Source organism: Plutella xylostella, chromosome 3 (assembly GCF_932276165.1).
Source record: "Plutella xylostella chromosome 3, ilPluXylo3.1, whole genome shotgun sequence".
Lineage (NCBI taxonomy): Eukaryota > Metazoa > Arthropoda > Insecta > Lepidoptera > Plutellidae > Plutella > Plutella xylostella.
Window position 1 is genome coordinate 4,757,735 of NC_063983.1, and position 22,598 is coordinate 4,780,332.

Below are 22,598 nucleotides of genomic sequence, written 5' to 3' on the forward strand. Positions count from 1 at the left end.
TTTAGTTGACATTTTGACACTGACAAAACATAGGCTCTCTAATCTGTACTGACAAAGATAACAACATCACTTATGAAAAATACTCCGTGTAAATAAAGTCTCAGAACAAAAACCTTCGCTAGTGATAGCAGGGTACCGTGCATCCTCGTGCATCCATGTTTGTGTGAGATGCACTGGGATGGAAGCAAACTATTGGGCGTCGATACTGTTATTATTCAGGAATACTCATGGAAGTAATACTTCCATGTTATTAAGCTTCCATGGGAACACTCGAATAGACCGAATAGATGCGGTGTCTGTGTAACTGAACTAACGTCAGTGTCACTGTCAACTGTCAGCAAGCAAGCGATCACATTTTCTTGTAAACATTACAAAATTTGCGCTTTAATTAAAACTTTTTCGTAAGTCCATATAAAATTGATAAAATGCCTCGCTGGCCCCGTGGGAGAGGGAAAGCTAAAAAGAATCCTAATAAGGGTAGATATTGGTCTGCGCCACCAATTGATGATGAGGAACGAGTCCAAAGGCCGCCCGGTCTTCGAGGAAAAGAAATAGGGCTTTTCTATAGGGACTTGCAAAAAAATAAGCCGAAGACTGAAAGAACTTTCACCGTATGTATTGCAAACCAATATATTGGTATTTAATATAACATTGCAGTAATTTCACAACATATCTAGTTTTTTGGAAGTATCCTTATGTTTTAAAATTCCTACTAACTATTGCAAAGTAATACTATCCAAGCCCAGTGCATATTTATGATTTAAATAAAATTCTCCATTAATATAAGCGTAAATTATAACTGACACAGTATGTATATTTTTTGAAATCTCATATAATGATTGTACAATTTCTAGATTGGTCTGGCCATACCTCCTGCTATCATAAGACAAGTAAGAAACCGCTTACAATCTATCAACCAGATAGCTGTGCAGTACAATATAGATTTATCATCTGTTTCACAAATAAAAAGAATCAAGTTGGAACAACCTGAGATCTTAGAACTTAAGCCCCAAAAGAATAAGAATATTGCTAAAAAAGTTGCTGCATTTGCATCACTTTATGATAAAGCTTCATCATCATCCGAGGATCCAAGTACTTCAGGCTGTAACCAAACAATAGACACGGAACACTCCAGCTCCGACTCTTCTGATGAAGGAAATACACAAGAAACTGTATTTAAAAAGCCATGGACAGAGGACCTAATGGATATTCCAACACTACTCAAGAAAAAACCCATAACACCTGACACCGTTGTACCATTTAAAGGAAGTGAAGATTTTATTTCAATTAAAACAGAAAAAGACGTAGTTGAATGTGATGTTACAATGAAAGAGTTAAAAAACTATATGCCTAAACCATTACCCAAGGAAGAGACACCATTCAAAAGAAGTGAAGATTTTATTTCAATTAAAACAGAAAAAGACATAGTAGAATGTGATGCTAAAATGAAAGAGTTAAAAAACTATATGCCTAAACCATTACACAAGGAAGAGACACCTGTTATTGAGCCACCAAAGCCAGATTTTATAACATTCAAAGGCACTCCAGGTAAAGCTGAAGATTTCATACCTGTAAATCAAGCAGAAACAAGTGACTATGGATCAGGTGAAAGGAAACTGTCTCTGCGTGGGACAAGTGATTACAAATATGGCTACAATGATATTATTAGTGGTAGTTTTGATGAAAAGCTTGAAGAGTGCCTGAATAAAGGAGTCACAATAAATAATATTGCAGGCAACAAAAATTTGAATGATACACTGTATGCTGAGTATGTAGAGATGTTGGATAACAAAAGATACAAGGAAATGTTGCAGTTCCGGAAAAAGTTGCCAACATACAATAAGTCAAGTGAACTGTTGGATGTGATCAGCAACAATTCTGCTGTAGTAATCAGTGGTGAAACGGGATGTGGGAAATCTACACAGGTAAATTTAAATTGAAATATTTTTTTTTGTTATTAGATTGTGTATTTGGGTGTTGATATTTATATTTAATATGTATCTATCTAGGTATTTGTGTAGATAAATATATATCAGCTGTCTGATACCCATATTACAGGCTCTGCCTAGTTTGGGTTTGGATGGCTGTGTGTGAGATGTCCCCACATATTATTATTATTGCCCATAGAAGTTGCTATAAATAGCTTTATGGCTTTTCTAGGTACCACAACTGATATTAGATGATGCAATATTAAACAAGAGAGGAGCGGTGACGAGGATCCTGGTGACGCAGCCGCGGCGCATCGCAGCATCATCTCTAGCAGAGAGAGTGGCGGCGGAGAGGGCCGAGAGACTGGGACAATCTGTGGGATATGCCGTCAGATTAGAAAAGTAACTGGGTTGTTATACCTACTTATCCAGTTCCAATCAATTAATGCTCCCTTTATTAAGTACTTCACAAATTGAGTTTGGAATTATTCATTGAAGTATGTATTGTAATTGTTATGTCCTATAAAACATACTATCGACAAAATGGTGGCTTGCCCCAAGGCAGTATCTTGGCACCATTGCTTTTTCTAACCCTACATTATACTGCTTATTTCCTTTTAATCAATCCACTTTTCATGCCAGAATTAACCAACGAAAACCTTAATAAGTCAAAGCCAAAGTAAGACTAAACAATCACAAACCTGTTTTCTACCCGTTCTAGAGTGGATGCAAGATCCCGTGGCAGTATAACATACTGCACGACCGGCATCCTGCTGAGCGAGGTGGAGGTGAACCAGGGGCTCACCAACTACAGCCACATAATACTGGACGAGGTCCACGAGCGAGATGTGCATGTTGACCTGTCCATGCTGGTTTTGAAGAAGGTAGTTTTATGTTTCGTAGTTTGAGTTAAGGTTGCAAATTAACATGAAGGTGATGAATGGTGAAGGAAACCATCGTGAGGAAACCTGCACATCTAGATTCTACATATGTACCTTAAGTGCTTTGGACTCATTCAAAAACGGCGATACGGCTCGTGACCTACCCCTTTGGGGATTACAGTCATGAGCATATGTATGTGTGAACATGAAGAACAACATGTAGTTTTTTTTCTTGTTAAAAATAAAGGAATGTTTCCCTTCAGCAGAATAGAATAGAGCTACTTTCTCTCCATGGCCCATTCGTTGTTTTCACCCTGTATATTATAAAGCAAGTTGTGTTCGCTCCATCATTTATAATTATTTTAACACAATTTTCGCTTCCACAGATCCTACAAAAGCGGAAAGACTTGAAAATTATCCTGATGAGTGCGACATTAAATGCCGAAGGTTTATCAGCATACTTCAACAACTGTCCTATGATGCACATTGAAGGGCTGGCGTATCCAGTGACAGATTATTACTTGGAAGATGTCTTGAAAATGACCGGTTTCCAGTACGATGAAGATAACAGCAGACCGGGGCAGGGGTTCCAAAGGAATAAAAACTATAACTCTTACACCAAGAAGGGGATGGAAAAAGGAGTGGAGTATAGACATTTTATAGGTAAACATAATTTAGTTTTACTTATATTATTATACAATTCTTTTTACAAAATACTACCTAAAATAACTATTGCATATGCTTTTACTATTATTGCCCTTTATATATTATATTACAGGCTCTGTCTAGTTTGTGGACGGATGGCCGTGTGTGAGATATACCCAAATATTATTGTTACTTACCTATTACATAAACTTGTGTATCTCCCCAGGACCGTGGCTAGAATCACAGAAGCACAAACTGGACAAGCAGGTGTACAAGACGCTACAAGATTACAGAACAGAGGAGCTGAGCGTAGAACTGATAGCTGAACTTATACTTCACATAAGCCGGGGAGACCCGGGGGCCATTCTAGTATTTGTCCCTGGCATTGTAGACATCACCAACTTGCTCAAACTACTCAATCCGCAAGATTTCCCCAGTTCTAAATTCGAAATTTATCCGCTGCATTCTAAACTGCCATCTTTGGAACAAAGGAGAATCTTCGAAAGGCCCCCCGAAGGAGTAAGGAAGATTATAGTGGCTACGAATATAGCGGAAACGTCTATAACGATAGATGACATAGTGTATGTGATAGACAGTGGACGCATCAAGATGAAAGGGCTGATTGTTGAAGAGAATGTCGCTACGCTGAAGGTGGAATGGGTTTCACAAGCGAACTTACGGCAAAGGTAACACACACACCACACATATGTTTATAATCAGACGAAACACTTTGCTTATTAGCTCCCAAGGCCCCGATTCGATTCTCTACTGGAATAACTGTTTTTTTTTTTTTTTTTTCTGTGATTTTGATCTGCGATCGGTTCCTTAACCATAAGCAGGTATGATGGAGGTATCAGGCGTTTAGAGTTACTTGTCCAGTGACAAGTACTCTTCAATCAGCAGGAAGCAAAGGTTTCATCCAGCTCCAGTATTGCATGACGTTTAAGCCGACGTTTGTGGCTGTGTAGAAGGAGATCTTGTGCCAAGGGATTGGGATGATTGTCCAGGCGTATTTTATATTTGGAGCATGATGTAGTTATTTCTTGCTTAACAGTTGGCATTCCTAGGAACTCGTGGACTCTATTGGTAATAAACCAAGGAGCGTGCGATATGGATTTCAGAAGTATGTTTTGGTATCGTTGTAGAATCTCTATGTTTTATGAGTTACAAGCACTGCCCCAGAGCTGAATGCCATACGTCCATATTGGCTTGAGAATAGTCTTGTAAACTAAAAGTTTGTTTTCTAAAGATAGCATCGACTTTCTTCCGAGCAGCCACCATAGACTTCTGTATCTCAGGTTTAACTCATCTCTTTTCTTTTTTATGTGCGTTTTCCAGGTCAGTCTGCGGTCCAGGTGAATTCCCAGGTACTTGACAGAATCAGAGTGTGGGAGTGGTTCTCCTGCCAGCTTCACTTCAGGGCAATTTCCTTTCCTCAGTGTGAATGTGATGTGGGTTGATTTTGAGGCACTAGATTTTATACGCCATACGCTTAACCATTTGCTTATTTCGTCCAGTTCAGATTGCAGTAGAAACGAGGCCATGGAGGGGTCTGAATTATTAGCCAAAATCGCAGTGTCGTCAGCGTAGGTTGCAGTCAGAGTATGGTTAGTTTTTGGAAGGTCGCATGTATACAGGGAGTAGAGAGTAGGTCCAAGAACAGACCCTTGAGGCACGCCTGCATTTATATCATAAAATCTTGACATGGAACCGTTCTCTTTTACGTGAAAAACTCGATCACACAGGTAAGATTGGATCAGCCCGAAGAATGCGTGAGGAAGATATTTCTTGACCTTGAATAGTAGCCCTTTGTGCCAGACTCTATCAAATGCCTGTTGGATGTCTAAAAATGCTGCTGAGCAATATTCTTTGTTTTCGAGCGCATCTCTGATTTTTCCACAGACTCTGTGAACCTGCTCTATACTAGCGTGCCTAGACCGAAATCCAAATTGATGGTCTGGAATTACTTTATTCTCGGTTAGAGCAGGAGACAATCTGCGAAGGATTATCCTCTCGCAAATCTTTGAAATGATGGGCAGCAAACTTATTGGCCGATAAGACGTTACCAGATTGGCTGGCTTCCCGGGTTTGTAGATCATTAAGATCTGGGAAACTTTCCAGTGTTGGGGGAAGTAAGACATCCTTAGAACTGCATTAATTAGTATAGTTATGAAAACGATTGCCTTCTTGGGAAGTTCTTTTAGAATTTTTGGCGTTATTAGATCGAAGCCAGGAGCCGAGTGAGTTTTTAGGTATCTTATTTGAGACCACACTTCCCGTGGTGTCGCAAGTTTTATCGATAAGTCATCTCTAAGGTCTTGGGCGAGTAAAGATTCGATAAAGCTTTCATCAATGCCGTCAGCAGCTGCATTAGGGCTGAAGACATCCGCCAAGTGTAGAGCAAAAGCTTTTCGATTTTTCCTGACTGGATCTAGCCCATTCACCATCGGTCTTTTTCAGAGGAGGCTTGCAGTTCATCGGCTGATTTAGATGCCTCGTTGCTTTCAACAGGGAATATTCTGATGATTTATCTGGAGTCAACGATTCAACAAAGCTTTGAAAAGTTTTGTTCTTTAGAGAGGCTATGTCCATCTTCAACTGGAGACAAGATTTGTTGAGTGCTTTCTTATCATCCGGATGCCTACTTGTGTGCCATATCCTTCGCAGCTTTCTTTTGGAATATAACTGTTTGTTTAAATTAAATTCCTTGTTTAAAATTTGGCTCTAAAAGGTTTTCCGTAAAAAAAATATTCCACGGGAAAATAATATAGTTTGAGATAGCTAAAATATAAACGGGGTGCAATTAAGACGTGACAAAAGATTTGTACCGCGCACACTCGGGTTCCGCTCATCTTGCATAATCTTTATTGACCAAAACTCTTTTCGCATAACTCGTATGGTCTAAACTTTTTTGGCCGAACCATCACTTTGCCAAGACTTATGTGGCACAAGGCTCGTTTCGTCTAAAACTCTTTAGGCACAATCTTTAAACACCTAAGTTTCGTTTGCTCAAATTTATGTTCGTCTATACCTATGTATAATCTTGTTTCTCGTAATGTTATCTTAATAAATAATATATTAAGTATGTAGTAAATGTACAAATTGTGGTATTTTTCTCCTACATCCCGAAAATCACGATATTGTATGATCAAAAAATCGAAAGTTAACGACCAATATAATTATTACAAACCCCATGAGATCGAAACCTAAAAATAGGTGCGACGACGAGCAAAGCGAGGAGGAGCGTATTAGGTGCACATGTTCATCAAAACCAAAGCGGAGCGCAGCGAAGCGGAGCGGAGCGTTTTCCAAACCTCGGAAACAATACAAGGCACCAGTTTGCGCTATATAGGGAGACGCTCCGTCAAAGTTAAAGCCAAACGAATATTATTACTTTGTATAAACCTAATAAACCTATGCCATAGCATTATTAGGCTATTCAAGATTTGGCCATACCATTATTAGGCTAAACAATGTTATGCGAAATAACTTTTTACTAAACGAGATTTATGCCATACGATTTTCGGCGTAACGAGACTTTGACCAAACGTTACTATGCAATACGAGATTAGGCAAATAAATCTTATGCCAAAAAAGGTAGAACCCGCACACTCACATCACATTGCCTCAAGAGCGAGCGCGACGTAGAACCTTTCTCACGTCTTAATTGCGCCCCGTGCTAGCTGCTAGCCCTTCTGAATCGACATCAATATCACCCTTTTCCTTACTTCCAGACGCGGGCGCGCCGGTCGCTGCCAGCCGGGCGTCTGCTACCACCTACTAACCTCCTACCGAGCCAGCAAGCTAGACGAGCGTCTACTCCCGGAGCTGCAGCGGAGCGACCTGCTGGAGCCGGTGCTGATGCTGAAGCAGCTGCGGCTGGGGAGGGCCGAGGCCGCGTTCACGCTGGTGCCCGACCCGCCCGCGGTGGTTACTACTGAGTGGGCTGTGAAGCATTTGCAAAGGTGTGTAGTGTATTCCAATTTTGATAGGAGAATATTTGTGTATTGAAAAGAGGTGCATTTTTAACCGACTTAAAAAAAAGGAGGAGGTTCTCAATTCGGTTTGTAATGTTTGTATGTATTTTTTACTTGTGTCTACCGATATCTTAAAGGTAATTAGGCATACGGACTATTCGGGTGCGTATATTTTACCGAAACTCTTGTTTCTAGGGCTAGAGTGCGTGTATACGTGTGAATGTCACTTGCTTACAGTTGCATTGATTTACGCGAGTCTCGTAGCTCGTTTCACATAAGCACTCTGGCGCGTACTATAGCGCTCTCTATATCCACGTACAACCTGTAAAATACGCGGACTATATATAGCGCTCTCTATACAATCTGTAAATACTCGCCTCGAGCCAGTAAGTTGGCCTCGCGCCTGCTCCCGGAGCTGCAGCGGAGCGACCTGCTGGAGCCGGTGCTGATGCTGAAGCAGCTGCGGCTGGGCCGGACCGAGGCCGCGTTCACGCTGGTATATGTGTAACTAGTGCCGTCTACCCACAGACTAGGCGCGCTAGACGTTGTGTTGATTCCCTAATGTATAAGTACAACTAGCGCCATCTACCCACAGACTAGGCGCGCTCGACAAGACCGAGACACTGACCCCCCTGGGCTGGCACCTGGCGCGCCTGCCCGTGCACCCGGCGGCGGGCAAGCTGCTGTTGCTGGGCGCTCTGTTCGGCTGTCTCGACCGCGCCGCCTGCGTGGCCGCCGTGTGGGGGTTTAAAGATCCGTTTATGCTGGTTATTGGTGAGTTTTGCAGATAATACAGAAGTATGCATGTGTTTAGTTGTTTATCAGAATATAGTGAAGAAAATTGGAAAGTGGTGAGGTTGACCAGTAGGTAGGTATGCTCTTTCTTCTTTAAATACTTTGTGGCTACTATGACCAATTCCATAATGCACTTACCTAAAATATCTGTTATTCAGTCCCCGCTGCACGGGTCCATTATTGACGTCGACTTGGATAACTGCCACTAAATCGCGATTCACCAAGCGCCACTAAATGCGACGCTGTGATTAATGTTATGGTTATCGCCGTCGATAAAGAGCCCGTGCTGCGAGGCCTGGGTTTTATGTGATGAGAAAAATCATAATTTTCTTCCCTCGAGTGCAATGCCATATTGCATTGATTTGACTGTTTAAACCTTGACACTAACAATCTAAACAATCCATCATTCCAACAGGCAAAGAAGAAGAAAGTCGCAAATGCAAACGCCAACTAGCACTCGGCGAGCCGAGCGACCACGTCGCTATATCCGAAGCGATCATCACCTGGGAACGCTCCGGCCAGCATTCCAGAACATTCGCTTACAACTTCTTCCTCTCCAACAATACGCTGCAGCTACTATCAGACATGAAGCGCCAATTTGGGGATAACTTGAAGCAAATGGGGTTCCTTCCCTCGGGCGATATACGAGCGGCGTATGAGAATCGGAACGCTGGCAATATAAGTCTGTTCAAGGCGATTGTGGCCGCATCGCTGTATCCTAATGTGGGTACTGTTAAGTAAGTTTGGTTGTGGGTTTTATACAGGGTGTGGCAATAGTGGTATAGTAAGCTGAAAGGGTAAGGTAAGGCTCAGGGCGTCAATCTGAACAACTTTTGTTATTTATACGACTCAGAAATCCTTTTCTCCAATAGTTTTTTTTTGCGAATTTCTCTGAGGCACTTCCTGTCGGCTTAGTACTTATAGCTTATGAGGAGATGTGTGTATCGCGTAGGATTTTTAAAGCTAAGTTGAAGTGGTGTCAGAAAAACCAGGAACAAATAAAAATGGACATTTTGGCCACTCAGAGGCATAATAAGGACTTTAAAAAATTCTGGAAAAACACTGATAGACTGAACATCAAGCCAGGCCGACCTGTGAGCATCGATGGGGTGTCCGACCTAGGCGCTATAGCGAACTTGTTTAGAGAACATTTTAGCGTTAAGTCTCCTCTCGGCCCGTCTAAGCTGGTGCTCAGTGCTGGAGCTCATGACGGTGATGTACCAGTTAGGTTCTCGGCGAAGGATGTTGAGAGTGCAATTAAAAACATGCATCGAGGCAGATCACCGGGACATGACAGCTTGAGCATTGAGCACTTGCAGTATGCTGGTGTTCATATGTGCCGTGTATTGTCTTTGTTCTTTTCGTTGTGTGTAGTACATTCATACCTACCGCCTGAACTTGTGAAGGTTATAGTCGTGCCAATAGTTAAGAACAGAACTGGTGATCTATCAGACAAGAGCAACTACCGGCCAATTTCGTTAGCTACAGTTATCGCGAAGGTATTTGATCACCTAGTAGACTCTTGTCTAGATAAATATATTAAGTTGAATGACGCACAGTTTGGCTTCCGCCCAGCTCTTTCCACGGAGGCCGCGATATTATGTCTAAAGCATACGGTGAGGTACTATTTAGACAGAAATACACCTATCTATGCGTGTTTTCTAGACCTCTCCAAGGCGTTTGACCTAGTGTCGTACGACATTTTGTGGAATAAGCTGGACGGAATTATACCGAGTGATATTTTATCTGTGCTCAAGTATTGGTACGACAAACAGGTAAATTTTGTGAGATGGGGGGATATACTGTCTGACTCCTATAAAATGGAATGTGGGGTGAGACAGGGAGGGGTGACCTCTCCTAAATTGTTTAATCTATATATAAATGCATTGATTGGGGAACTAAAACGCACTGGTGTCGGATGCCATGTAGATGGGATTTGTTTTAACAATATAAGTTATGCAGATGATATGGTGCTGCTGGGCCCCTCAGTCAATGCATTGAGGAAATTGTTGGGGGTTTGTGAAACATTCGCAAATAGTCACGGATTGTCATATAATGTTAAAAAATCTGAATTTATGTTTTTTGCTGTAGGTAAAAAAAGGTTTAGAACGGTTCCTGACCTATTTCTTAATGGTACTAAATTGAATCGTGTAAAAAGTTTTAAGTATCTAGGTCATTATGTGACTGAAAATCTGTGTGATGATATGGATATGGAAAGAGAACGCAGGGCGTTGGCCATCAGGGGTAATATGTTGGTCCGAAGGTTTGCGTATTGCTCTAAGCAGGTGAAGGTTACCTTATTCAAAGCTTATTGTCAATCAGTGTATACAAGCAGCCTCTGGACTAACTATACTCAGAAGGCTTTCAGCGCCCTGCGCGTTCAATATAATAACACCTTCAGGATGATGATGGGGCTGCCCCGCTACTGCAGCGCGTCAGGCATGTTCGCAGCCGAACGCACGGATGACTTTTACGCCATTATCCGGAAGCGAACAGCGTCTCTGCTGGGCAGAGTGCGGGCCAGCGACAACAGCCTCCTGAGGGTGATCGCCGAGAGGGTGGATGGCCCTATCTTGAGACACTGGGTTCAAGTACTTAACTGGAACAGGGTAGGATCAGTACTCAGTGTTTCAAAATAGGGTGTGTAAATAAATATATTAATGTGTTTGTGTTTGTATTTAGCCTAACCTAGTATTAAGATTCATTGTTACTAACACTTACTATGGACTATGTGGTCTGAAATAAATATTTATTATTATTATTATTATTATTATATCACTTTTGCAACACCCTGTACAGTAGAAACTTTCTAACTTAAACTTGAGGTCTGTGGGGAGACGCCAAAAACTTCCAGATACTTATCGAATTACGACTTATTGAGATATAGGTTCTTCTGTGCTTACTACAGAATAAGTATTATATTGAAAGCAGGATGAAACGAAACATTTAATATTATAGCAAAGTAACGAGACCCAAAGATCACGAATCCCTAACATCCACATCACAACCCACTCCCGTCTAACAACACCACCACTTTCCAGGTGGCTCAATCTCAACAACCGCAACATTCGCAAGCCGATACGCATCATAGCTCGCACTCCCGAAGACGGCCGAGTAGAGATCCACCCCAGCAGTGTCATGGCCCCTTCATTCTCTCCTCGTGACAACAACACACCCATCTGTAACAACCCTGGCGCCGGTTGGCTGGTGTATTGGCTGAAGCAGAAGTCTTCGCAGCTGTTTCTGTTGGAGGTTACATTGGTGCATACGTTGCCGCTACTGTTCTTTGGCGAGTTGGATGTTACTCGTGGTATGTATTGGCGATCGAGCTGTAGAGGCTAAAAGTCGCAAGAAAATTTCGTTTGTCTACATCAGCATGCATTTCCATACGTACGCTTTTTTGCAAATGCTGCTGTAGCTTATAGACATTTGAGGGGTTAAGGGTATTGGTATGTAAGAAATTATTAACACAGAATGTTCATTATCTGGACAAGCATCCCGTTACGCTCGCCACTACACTCTTTGACCTACCTCATATAACCACTACTTTTCCTCTCCCCAAAAATACGTATCTGTTTTTTTCATTGCAAGATATTTTCAGATGAAACCGACTCAGAAGTCTGCTACATGAGCATATCGACAGTGAAGGTGAAATGCAACAGGGAGACCACAGAATTACTGCTGGAACTGAGGGCCCTGTTAGACCATGTCCTCGCTAACAAAGTGATGGTGACCAGTGTGCATGCTATTGAAGATAATAAATTCCAGGAAGAGGTTTTAAGGTATGTTTCATTATTCGTAACTTCCTACTAACATTATAAACGCGAAAGTTTCTGTAGCTGACCTCTGGCTTTATATTATAGGCTTATTTTATACCGGTAGTAATGGATTTTTTTAGAGCGAAGCAAATCTCGCGGGCTGCACATAGCGCATTATTCATTAATTTAATCTGTGATTTTGTAAGAAACGATTGAATATTTAGAATAACAACGATATTAACTCTGACGATTGGGGGTTACATTGTTAGACATTTGAATCTGCAGCCTATGAATACCATAGCCATTGTGATAAAATGCATTCATTATGTGTTGTCAGCTTAAAATTAATATTTATTTATTTAAAGCTTTTTCTGCTTCATAATTAATACCCATGGAAGTAATAATACAACAGGAATGCGCACTCACCAAAATGATGCAAACAAAAATAGACCTAACGAATTCACCTTAAGATTTATATTTGAAGTGAAAGAGGCCGCGAGCCGATAGAGAGGGTTACCACAGAGCCCTTCCTCTCTTTCTAACAATTGCCAGGATTTAGTTGTGTAAACTTTAGTAGATTTTGTACGAAGAGAGCTATGCAAAAAAAATATTAAATTAACTCATAGACTACTGTATATCATTTTCAAAAACAAATTTATAATAAATCATTATAAACATGTAATTTTAATGAAATATTTGGTATTTGTATGAATAATAATTTCATATAAAATATTGGTAGTTTTTCTAAATACTTTACGACAAGACCGAAGTTGTCAAGATGACGGATGACGTTTATACTGTTGTGAGAGACGTTATGGTTAGGGTGACCATTCATTCGTACTTTTGAATCACTTTCCATTAATTAGGACCATTCAACTTTTTGTTTTATTTTATACCTAAGTATCATTAGGTATTATTGTGGCTGTTATCTTATAAGGCTGGTAAAGATTTATGAGCTGTTGATTTTTTTGGTGATAGATATGAGTATTATAAGATAATTTATCAAGCTTAAAACCGGCGGAAGCTCTTAGGTTGAGTTTTTTTTTTGAAATCTTATGATTTTCATCAAATAGACTTGTAAACGGAACACCCACAGAATAAACACGTTTTAGGTACATAGTTGCGTTTAATGTTAACTTTGACACTTTCTTGTCAACACTACACCCAACTTAATTTTATTTAGGTACTTAAAATTATATTTTCCCAAATTTCAGCTTTCCTTCCAATGAAGAAACATATCACCAAAATACATTCGTACCTACATTGCAATCGAATTATTCGAATAATAGGTGACTTTGAGACCATCGACACCTATTCGCGACATGATAGATAGAAGAACATGATGATAGTTAGAAGTGATGTCTCATGAATTACCTAAAATTATGGTCACCAAAAATAGAAAGAGATGGAGGGCTCCGTGCTTACTATCTCTGTCGGCTCGTTTTTTTGGTGCAGTGCGCATTCCTGTTGTATTATTACTTCCATGTTAATACCTTATACAGATCAAGTAAATTTTACTAATTCTTTCCAGTGCGGTGATAGACCTGATAACAGCGGAGGACGAGCAGATCGAAGACGACAATTTCGGAGATTCCGACCAATCAGAGCCCGAGCCTCAGCCAGGGAACTGGAGGGCGAGACGATAAACTTCAGGGGGTCACTCTACATATTTGAAGAAAAACTAAATTTCGGAGTGCTCCTCCGTGAGATACCACTCTGTTTCGTTGTATCAAACATGCCGATAGATTGATTGCACAACGAAAGCTTTTCGTCAGCATAGAGTAACCCTCCAGGGACCAGCCAATTTATGCTGAACATTTATGAATATTTAAATCTGTTTTTTATGTGTATCATAAATAGGCACACCCGTAGTCCATACCGCAGCTGCGCAAGAACCATAATTCAATTTTGAATTGACATGCTCTCCCGCCGTCGTGTCTAAATGTGATAAAACATGGAATAGTTATACCAGCGGTATACTATGTTTTTAGGTTAAGACTTAAAGAAGATATAAGTACGTAAATGTTCCTATGTAGGTACTACTACTTAATATTGATTGCACTAAATGTGCATGTGATGTGATCTCTTTCAAAATACATTTATCGAGATAAACCAAAATTGAGTGTTTTAATAATAAAGATTGAAGTTAACCCCTGCCCCATGTTTGAAAATGTTTTAAAGTAAAAGTCAAACATATAAAATAATACTGCCTTACGCACCTACTAGTCGATATTCTATTAACTAACAATGAGACCATGAAAAAGCGAAGTAGGTGAATCTAGTGAGCTACTAGTTTTGGTAGTTTTTAATACGTGGTAGTTTTAAAACCTTCTATTCCTGGTATTCTATTTAATGAATTGTTATTTTATACATGGCGTTTACATCAATACTCAATCGTATTTCTTACTGTGTAGAGCTCATTTTAGAAAAATCTCAATATCAGTTTTTTTTTTGACTTTGATAAAACACAAGGTCAATTAATATTATTGTTTAAATCTTAACTTTGAGGTTATAATAGTGTTAAATCAAAATGTTTTCATATGTGTTGGTAAGTAAACAATCTTACCATTTATTGTTCTGAAAATGTTACTTATCATTAATTATATCCTCTTACTTACTAATATATTTTTTTATTTACAGCAAAGAAGTGTTAATTCGGCATTAACATATTGTCGGCATAATCATACCCAATATCTATCTGTAAATAACGTCGATGGGACCAGAGAAATCACCTTAAATAATGATAAAACTCGGTAAGAAATTTCCCACCTCCTCATTAATACCTAAGTAGGTATCTAAAACAATTTACACTTACGAAATGTACGCAAACCTGTGTTTGTATACTCATTACCGTAATCTCAAAATCATTGACCTCTTCCTATCTTCAATTGCTAATAGTTTATCATACTTAAACATAGATGGCGCTTTATTGACTTTCCAACAGAAGCAGCAAATGGATCGTCGAGTCGTCGACACATCGTCGAGTAGTTACTTTTCTCCAACCCTAATAATATAAAAAAACATACGTTTGTATAGTGTAATTACACTTTCTAGGTCCATTATTATTACCCCATAAACTCTGGTTAGGACAGGACCTCACTTTCTCTAACCCGGGGTTAGATAGAACTCAGATCTGCGCAAATAGGCTGTTAGTAGGTGAAATGGTGCCTTTGTTCCCAGCCAGTCACACCTCAACCAGTCACACTGTTACTCGTTGGGAATTTTATGTTCAAAATTCCCATCAGTCCACACTCTGTTACTCGTTGAAACACCCTTTTCCTTCATTCCCAACGTGTCACATACAACTGTAACACTGTAACTAGTTGGGACTATGAAAATAAAAATTCCCAACAAGTCACAGTAACTTGTTGGGATTTTCAATGAAGAATTTTCCACCATAGACAAAAACCGATTATAGAATAGAATACACTTTATTTGTACACCCCAAAAGAATAATAAAATATACAAGTTGTAACTTAATTTGGATGCGGAAAGCTAAAGATCACATCCAGTGGCGTGCTTTGGGAGACACCTACGTCCAGTGCAGTGGACTACTATAGGCTAAAGATGACGAACCTAATTAGGGTACAAAAGGCGGTCTTATCACGAAAAGCGATCTCTGCCAGACAACCTTTGGATGGAGGGAATAAGAGATTAAGGTAGATGGCGCGTGTGAAACCTCATCAAGTCTTTTGAGCCAATACAAGAGTCCAATGGATCTGAATTCCACCATATGCGATAACTATAATTACTACATGGCTGTTATGCAAATTAGTAATATTAAGTTTTAACTAGTTTTAGTTTTCCGAATAAAATAAATAAATAAGTACGTAAGTACTAGATCGGTGTTGGTCCCCATAATTTTCGCCATTATTTTGAGATCATCTGCATCTTCCGTCTATGTCCGAGGCGCGCCCGCGGTATAAGCGCCAGATCATCATTAATCTGAGGTAGGTACTTCGGAAGTACTTATTATTTCTTCATGGTGAAGCAGAGCAGATATGAGTCGATAAGTAAATATCAAACTGCCATAAAGTCACCTCCACGCAAAATTTGGGAACTGAAAGTTTTCATTTTCTCTATTATTTTGTGGCTACTGCTGTACTACCCACCCAGCACCCAGTATCTATCTATCATTCATAGAAAAAAAAATATTGGATTTTACAATTCGGTTTTGATTTTATAATTTTATTGTTAACTAGTTTGGTTGTTCGGAATAATTATTTCTATTTTCATAATTTTTCAAGAAACGAAAATAAATAAAATCGTAATAATAAATACTTATACAGTGTGTTGTTTTTCGGACCCAAACTTTAAGGGAAAAAACCCCCATCGGGTCCGAAAAACAACACACTGTATAAGTCACAGTACCTATCACTGGTTAGGCATCATCATCATTCATCATCACTGAACAAATCTTAACGAGTAACGGGAGAACAGTTGGGAATTTTCTAGTTTATGTTCCCATCCAGTTACAGCGGCTGGTTTGGAATTCAGAAATAAATCATTCCCAACGAGTAACACTCCCATCGAGTAACACTGTGACTAGATGGCACACTTTTCATGAAGAATTCCCAACTGTATACAGTGTGACAGGTTTGATGTGTGACTCGATGGGAACAAAGGAAATGGTGGTAGACCGCTACTGAGAATCTTAATAATTAATCTGAAAAAGCCTGAATCTGGTAAAACTCTTTTCCAGGAACTCTTTATCCTTGGATATGATGAGTTATCTTGTTGAAGAAATAAACAGGGACAAAGATATTGATTCGCTACGAGCAATAGTCCTGACCGCCAAGGGACATGTATTTTCAGCTGGACACAATCTTAAAGAACTCGTAAGTTTTAACACAAGATACAAAATTTCTTTGAAATTTGTAGCAAAAGGTTCTCTTAGATACAAAAAAATATATTTGATAAGTAGGTACATTTATATTTAGCGGACGAACGAAACATGGCTGTTAGAATCAAGTTATTTCGTTGTAATCGTAGTCTCCTACTTACCTAATACCTATGTAATGGTCACCTTTTTACGGGAGTTATACAAATCCAACATGATGATGGTTGATGGCTATGCTATTTCAAACTGTAAATTGTTCCTATTTTTCAGCAAGCTAGCAGTGGTGTTGAGCAGCATAAAGTAATATTTGACAAAGCAACTGAGCTGATGATGTCTATTGTCAGAAGTCCTGTACCAATTATAGCAAAGGTAACATTCATGCCTGCCTGGATAGTAAAAAGTACATAAAGATAGTATGCATGGCTGATTAGTACCTATGTATATCGCATTCACCTAAAGTTATCGATTATCTCAATACTTACCTAACTTACCTGAATTTTGGTACCTATAATAGTCGAAAAATTTCGTACCTAAGTATTTAGGAAGCTGACACGCTGGAATAATACATTATCAAAACGACGCGTTGACAACAGGTAGTGTTAATTTATTTTTTATAATATTTCATCAGGTGAACGGCGTAGTGGCGGCGGCTGGGTGCCAGCTAGTCGCACAGTGCGACATGGCGGTGTGTTCGGAAACAAGTAAATTCTCAACACCTGGGTAAATAATATACTAGTTATGTTGTCAATGTCTTTGTTACCTTACCTGACTAGTACCTAAAATTGATGTGTAACTAACGCATAGGTATCTACATAATCACTCAAAGGTGAGGGGGGCTAAAAACAACCTCACAAGTCACATGAAAAGAAGCTCTAGCCATGTACCTAATAATAAAAAATTATATTTTCCAGGGCAAACTTCGGCATATTCTGTTCTACACCCGGCATAGCAGTTGGTAGATCTGTGCCGAAATCCAGGGCGATGTATATGCTTCTTACAGGTAGTTGTTGTCTTATAACTAATTGCTCATAATCAGTAAATTCATATCCAGGTGAATAATTGTTTTAAACTTTCAAGTACATACCTAATTACACCATTCTATATGCAGGTGAAGCCATTAGTGCCCAAGAAGCTTACGAAAGCGGTCTGGTGACAAAAGTGGTAACAGCGGATCAACTAGACAAAGAAGTGAACAATATTATTGACAAAATTAAGATGAAAAGCCGTAGCGTCGTGTCTCTCGGCAAAGAATTTTATTACAAACAAATAGAACTGGGACTGAGTGAGGCTTATAAATTGGGGGGTGAGTTAATGGTGAAAAATGTAAACATGGGTGACGGACAAGAGGGTATCAAGAGTTTCATTGAAAAGAGGAAGCCTGTTTGGACTCACAAACAATAAAAAAGTTTATGAAAGTGTTTTTAACTGTATACGTAGCTATCGCGAAGTCACTTATAACTTGACTTTCGGATTGAAATACCTTTTGAATATTATTCCAGGATTCTTTGTAAAGTAAACCCTTTAGCCAAGAAGTGTTTTTTTTTACAATAAAATATTTTTGTAATAGTGTATGTACACCTTATAGTTTTATTTCCCAAATAACTTATAGTACAGTTGCATAAAATAACAATGACAAAACATAATCTTGTATGGTTAAAAATAAATGCCACTCCCATATAGCCATACAGATGTAATTTATAGAAAGCACTGCTCAAATCTTATTATATCATCGTTATAATCATCACAGTAAAGTGAAGTTCTAATATTGCAATAGGGAACACACAAAAATGCTGCAAGCAGATACAAGACATGGTTAAATACTTTCTCAAATATACTTAGGCAGCGTTCCCACTACGCCGGACCGGCAGATCTGCCGCGCCGGTAAATCTGCCGGAAGAGCTAGTGGCTGTACAATTTATATGAAGCTATTCACATTATCCCGGGTCCGGCATTTTTGCCGAGCCCGGCATTTCTACCGAACGTTTTGTCACTACGAATTGCCGGTAGAACGACCGGGCCCGGAGTAATGTGAACGAGTTTGTGCCGGTATCTGTCCCCCGCTCGCCCCGCTCGTGCTCCCCTCGCCCCGCCCGTGTTCCACTCACGTCATTCGGAGCATGGATATTCAAGCAGAAACTGTCTGAATTTCTTCCGGGATCCGATGTAATGTGAACACTCTGTCCGGTGTCCGGTTTTCGGCAGATCTGCCGGTCCGGCGTAGTGGGAACGCTGCCTTATAGTTTAATTTGGGGCCATACTTATTTTATTTATATCTTCTGTGGGACTATAAATTTTTACAGGATTCATAATGCAGTAAGTAGTTATGAATGCCAGTTACTTACAAACTGATAATGTTTAATCTTAATAAATCTGCGTTATACAAGATAATAATAAGACTTTAGATACTTAAATATTTTTTAAAACTTATTTCACTAACATAAAACATAATAAGACTATATTAAGTCAACTGTTAATGTAGGTTTAGTGCAAAGATGTGCATGTAAAACAAAGATTTATTGTCATTTTGCTATAGGTATAGGGGCTCTAGACATGCAGTCACTTGGTAATTTCACAATACTATTAACTCATCAGCATATACAATAATAATTACTCACATCTTGTAAATATCCAGTGGCTAGAAGCAGAACCAATGATATGGACTAAAAAACAAAGTCAAGAAACAGTCATACATTACATGATACAGTAGGGCCTCTCTATCCCAGATATACAAAAAGTAGACCCTTGGAGATCCAGGTCTGGATTGCAATCTGCAAAATTTTAATAAATTACCTAACACTTACGTTATGATGTACTGTACTGTATGTGTACATAATATACATACACTTTGATATAGGTACCTGAGATAAGTAATCTGTTAAAAATATGATGTTAGAGTAACTCTATGGGGTTATTTTTTTAAAGTTTTTGTAAAAAGTCTGTTAAACATTTTAATACTATTTCGAAATAGTGGACAGTTTATTTTCCTTTCCGGATTACCGCAATCATGGAATAAGCAGACATCCAGATTAGTGCGGCCCTACTGCAATCTTATGTGCAGTGCAAGTAGCCTAAATATTAAAATGACAGGAATACTAGGTTAAATATTATATTTATAGTTACATATAAATTTAAAGTCTTTGAATTCACTTTCACTTCTGGATCCATACTTTGTCAGTCTGCTGGGAATGTTATCTGCATAGACTTCCCTTGACTGGGTGTTTGTCCATTGCTCACTTCTTGGCTAGTTCATTTGAAAGCCAGTCTAGACCTTCATAAAGCCCCTGTCCTTGGGTTGCACATGTAGCCTGGATATACCACTGCAAAAATACAATGCTTTTTAGTCAACCTGTTGTTTTCACTAGGTATGTGAAATGAACCAACACACCTTGTTTCACAGATAACAGACAAATAACATTTAAATAGTAGATAAGCAACATTAGTATAAATGAATTCTTTACTGTAGTTATTATCAAAAAGTTGAAGGTTGTTTGCAAGAGCTTCATTATGCATTTACAATATTTACATTATAATAATGGACTGGCAACCTTAGGTGGCCATTAGTATCTGGATGAGGAAGGCAAAGGATAGAGTGTTGGGAGAGCACTTAGTATAGCAGTTGACAATTATGGGCTGATGATGATGACTTTATAATTACACTGTAATCTATTAAGAAGTAAGAGTTTAAAGTACTTTAAACTGTGCCAAAACGGCAGCCATTTGTATCCCAGATGTGTGAATAAGAATGAATGAATACTTACACGTCTGTTTCTCAAATTGTTTAAGTTAAGGGCATTTGTTAGTTCAGCAGCAGTCATGGCATTTGGCATGTCCTGTTTGTTTGCAAACACCAATATAACTGCATCCCGAAGTTCATCCTCTTTCAACTGTGGAATAAATAAATGTGAAACTATTATTCAGTAAATATAAGTAATGTATGTAAAATTAATTATGTAATGTAAAATTGCCTTTTTCCAAATTTCATGGATGTACAATACTTCTGACTAGTATAGTATAGTACAGTTCTCCCATATTAATAATGCGCATGCAAATCTTCGCAAACTGTCGTATTCCCGGAAACACCCGAATCATTGAATCGTAAGAGCACTTGCATTTTGATCCTTGTTCGAAAGAAATAGTAGTCAATATCATGTGACACATAATCGAAAACAATTTGGGCGGTCGGTGGCTGTCACCGATCAGTCAAGGGTCTCAAGGTCAAGATCAATATTACTTTTGTGGAATTATAAAGAGCTGCAATTACACATCGTTCTTGTTATTTTTTTCAAATGTGAATTTAATTTCAACTTTAATTATTTTTGACGATGCCATATTATGAGGCACATTTAAGAATAAAATATACGTCACATTGATAGACTTCACTTTGCCAATAAAGCCACACCCAAAAGACCAAGTTTGTAAATGTAATATTATTGTGAATGATCAGCGCTGTAAATACTTTTGAACTGAGATTTTAATGTAAACATTTTTATTAATGTGAAATAATCAGTGCTGTAAATATTTTTGAACTGAGATTTAAAAAAATTAATATAAACCTGTGTTTGAAATCCATTTCTCTTTATAATATAAACCTTGTGTTATTCAAACCTTCTTTCATCCATCTTTAGATCAGCTTCAGTAAGACACTTGAAAAGTACCTACTGTAACATTTTTGAAGTAAATTTTAATATTATGGAATATTATGAATTATCGAATCAAATTTCGTTACTGATAAATCAATTATCTCTTTTAGCACCAATTACAAAATTCTACTAAAATTTCATGAAGAAAATGCACTTAACCACTCTAAATACATAATAGTTTTCTAACGCTCGGGAATACGACCGTTGCCGAACAATGACGAAGATTTCTATGTGCATTATCAATTTTGGGGAACTGTATGTAGCTGCATGAGTAAAACCAAGAACAGGATGTTGTGGTGATCTGTGGGTGAAGTTTATGCCTAAAATGTTACACTCCACTTCCACTGGGGACCAAATGAGAATGAACACAGCAGTGGACAAGCTGATGATGATGAGGTCTGATAAGCTAGTGTTCACTAAAACATACTAATAAAATGATGGATTAGCTATTAATTGAAACCACAAACCATATTAGCCAGTTCATTTTCAGCCTCCTGTATTCTCTTGGTGTCACTAGAATCCACAACAAATATCAGTCCTTGTGTGTTTTGATAGTAATGGCGCCAGAGGGGCCTGATCTTGTCCTGGCCGCCGACGTCCCACACGGTGAAGCTAATGTTTTTGTATTCCACCGTCTCCACATTGAAGCCGATCGTCGGGATGGTAGTCACAATTTCGCCCAACTTTAGCTTGTAAAGTATAGTTGTTTTTCCAGCGGCGTCAAGTCCGACTGCGAAGAAACAAAACCATTGTTTGATTAGATGAAAAACAAACACATATTAGGTACAATGAAAAAGGTATTGAAGCGTTTCTAGAAATAAATCTTCACAATGTATCAGCGATGAGCTGTCATTTGTCACTCACCCATTAGGATACGCATCTGTTTTTTGCCGAAAAGCCTTGTAAATACACTCGATATTGTTAAACCCATGGTTACTTGCGCAGTTATCAATGGTCAGTTACTAAATATAAAGATTATCTGCAGTTTAAGCAGCAATAAACACCAAAAATAAAGAAATAATCTTCACACGAACGGAACAATACGTCGACGTTTTCTATTGGCAGGTAGTGATGTGCTAACCTATCCATAGAGAAAATAATATACGCCTCTCAGCACTGAAACAAAATCTAAAT

General features: G+C 38.8%; 3 protein-coding genes across 3 annotated transcripts; 2 read left to right on the forward strand and 1 right to left on the reverse strand.

The window, feature by feature from the left end:
• Positions 1–351: 351 nt before the first annotated feature.
• On the forward strand, positions 352–14,134 carry LOC105380963 (ATP-dependent DNA/RNA helicase DHX36). The gene is made up of 12 exons (XM_038116833.2): positions 352–611; positions 855–1,925; positions 2,161–2,330; positions 2,650–2,812; positions 3,196–3,472; positions 3,681–4,140; positions 7,189–7,419; positions 8,027–8,205; positions 8,642–8,963; positions 11,268–11,536; positions 11,828–12,008; positions 13,516–14,134. The coding sequence occupies exons 1-12, from the start codon at positions 426–428 to the stop codon at positions 13,628–13,630; spliced, it is 3,624 nt and encodes a 1,207-aa protein (XP_037972761.2). The 5' UTR covers positions 352–425; the 3' UTR covers positions 13,631–14,134.
• A 278-nt stretch (positions 14,135–14,412) lies between these two features.
• LOC105380964 (enoyl-CoA hydratase domain-containing protein 3, mitochondrial) lies at positions 14,413–18,399 on the forward strand. The gene is made up of 7 exons (XM_011550589.3): positions 14,413–14,532; positions 14,625–14,737; positions 16,687–16,822; positions 17,095–17,193; positions 17,453–17,544; positions 17,736–17,824; positions 17,933–18,399. Exons 1-7 carry the CDS (start codon positions 14,515–14,517, stop codon positions 18,223–18,225), a joined length of 840 nt encoding a protein of 279 aa, XP_011548891.3. The 5' UTR covers positions 14,413–14,514; the 3' UTR covers positions 18,226–18,399.
• Positions 18,400–19,914: 1,515 nt separating this feature from the next.
• On the reverse strand, positions 19,915–22,547 carry LOC105380965 (ADP-ribosylation factor 2). The gene is made up of 4 exons (XM_011550590.3): positions 22,329–22,547; positions 21,932–22,194; positions 20,583–20,708; positions 19,915–20,141 (listed from the first exon to the last, which is right to left on the reverse strand). Exons 1-4 carry the CDS (start codon positions 22,393–22,395, stop codon positions 20,055–20,057), a joined length of 543 nt encoding a protein of 180 aa, XP_011548892.1. The 5' UTR covers positions 22,396–22,547; the 3' UTR covers positions 19,915–20,054.
• Between the last annotated feature and the right edge of the window lie 51 nt (positions 22,548–22,598).

Bases quoted from the DNA above. Each gene is read 5' to 3' on its own strand.
- LOC105380963 (XM_038116833.2), top strand. From the start codon at position 426: ATGCCTCGCTGGCCCCGTGGGAGAGGGAAAGCTAAAAAGAATCCTAAT. The intron at 2,813-3,195 runs GTAGTTTTATGT...TCGCTTCCACAG, and splicing joins CCATGCTGGTTTTGAAGAAG to ATCCTACAAAAGCGGAAAGA. The intron at 8,206-8,641 runs GTGAGTTTTGCA...TCATTCCAACAG, and splicing joins TCCGTTTATGCTGGTTATTG to GCAAAGAAGAAGAAAGTCGC.
- LOC105380964 (XM_011550589.3), top strand. The intron at 16,823-17,094 runs GTAAGTTTTAAC...CCTATTTTTCAG, and splicing joins GACACAATCTTAAAGAACTC to CAAGCTAGCAGTGGTGTTGA. The intron at 17,194-17,452 runs GTAACATTCATG...ATATTTCATCAG, and splicing joins CTGTACCAATTATAGCAAAG to GTGAACGGCGTAGTGGCGGC.
- LOC105380965 (XM_011550590.3), bottom strand. From the start codon at position 22,395: ATGGGTTTAACAATATCGAGTGTATTTACAAGGCTTTTCGGCAAAAAA. The intron at 22,195-22,328 runs GTGAGTGACAAA...GTTTCTTCGCAG, and splicing joins ACAGATGCGTATCCTAATGG to TCGGACTTGACGCCGCTGGA. The intron at 20,709-21,931 runs GTTTGTGGTTTC...TTTATTCCACAG, and splicing joins AAAATGAACTGGCTAATATG to TTGAAAGAGGATGAACTTCG.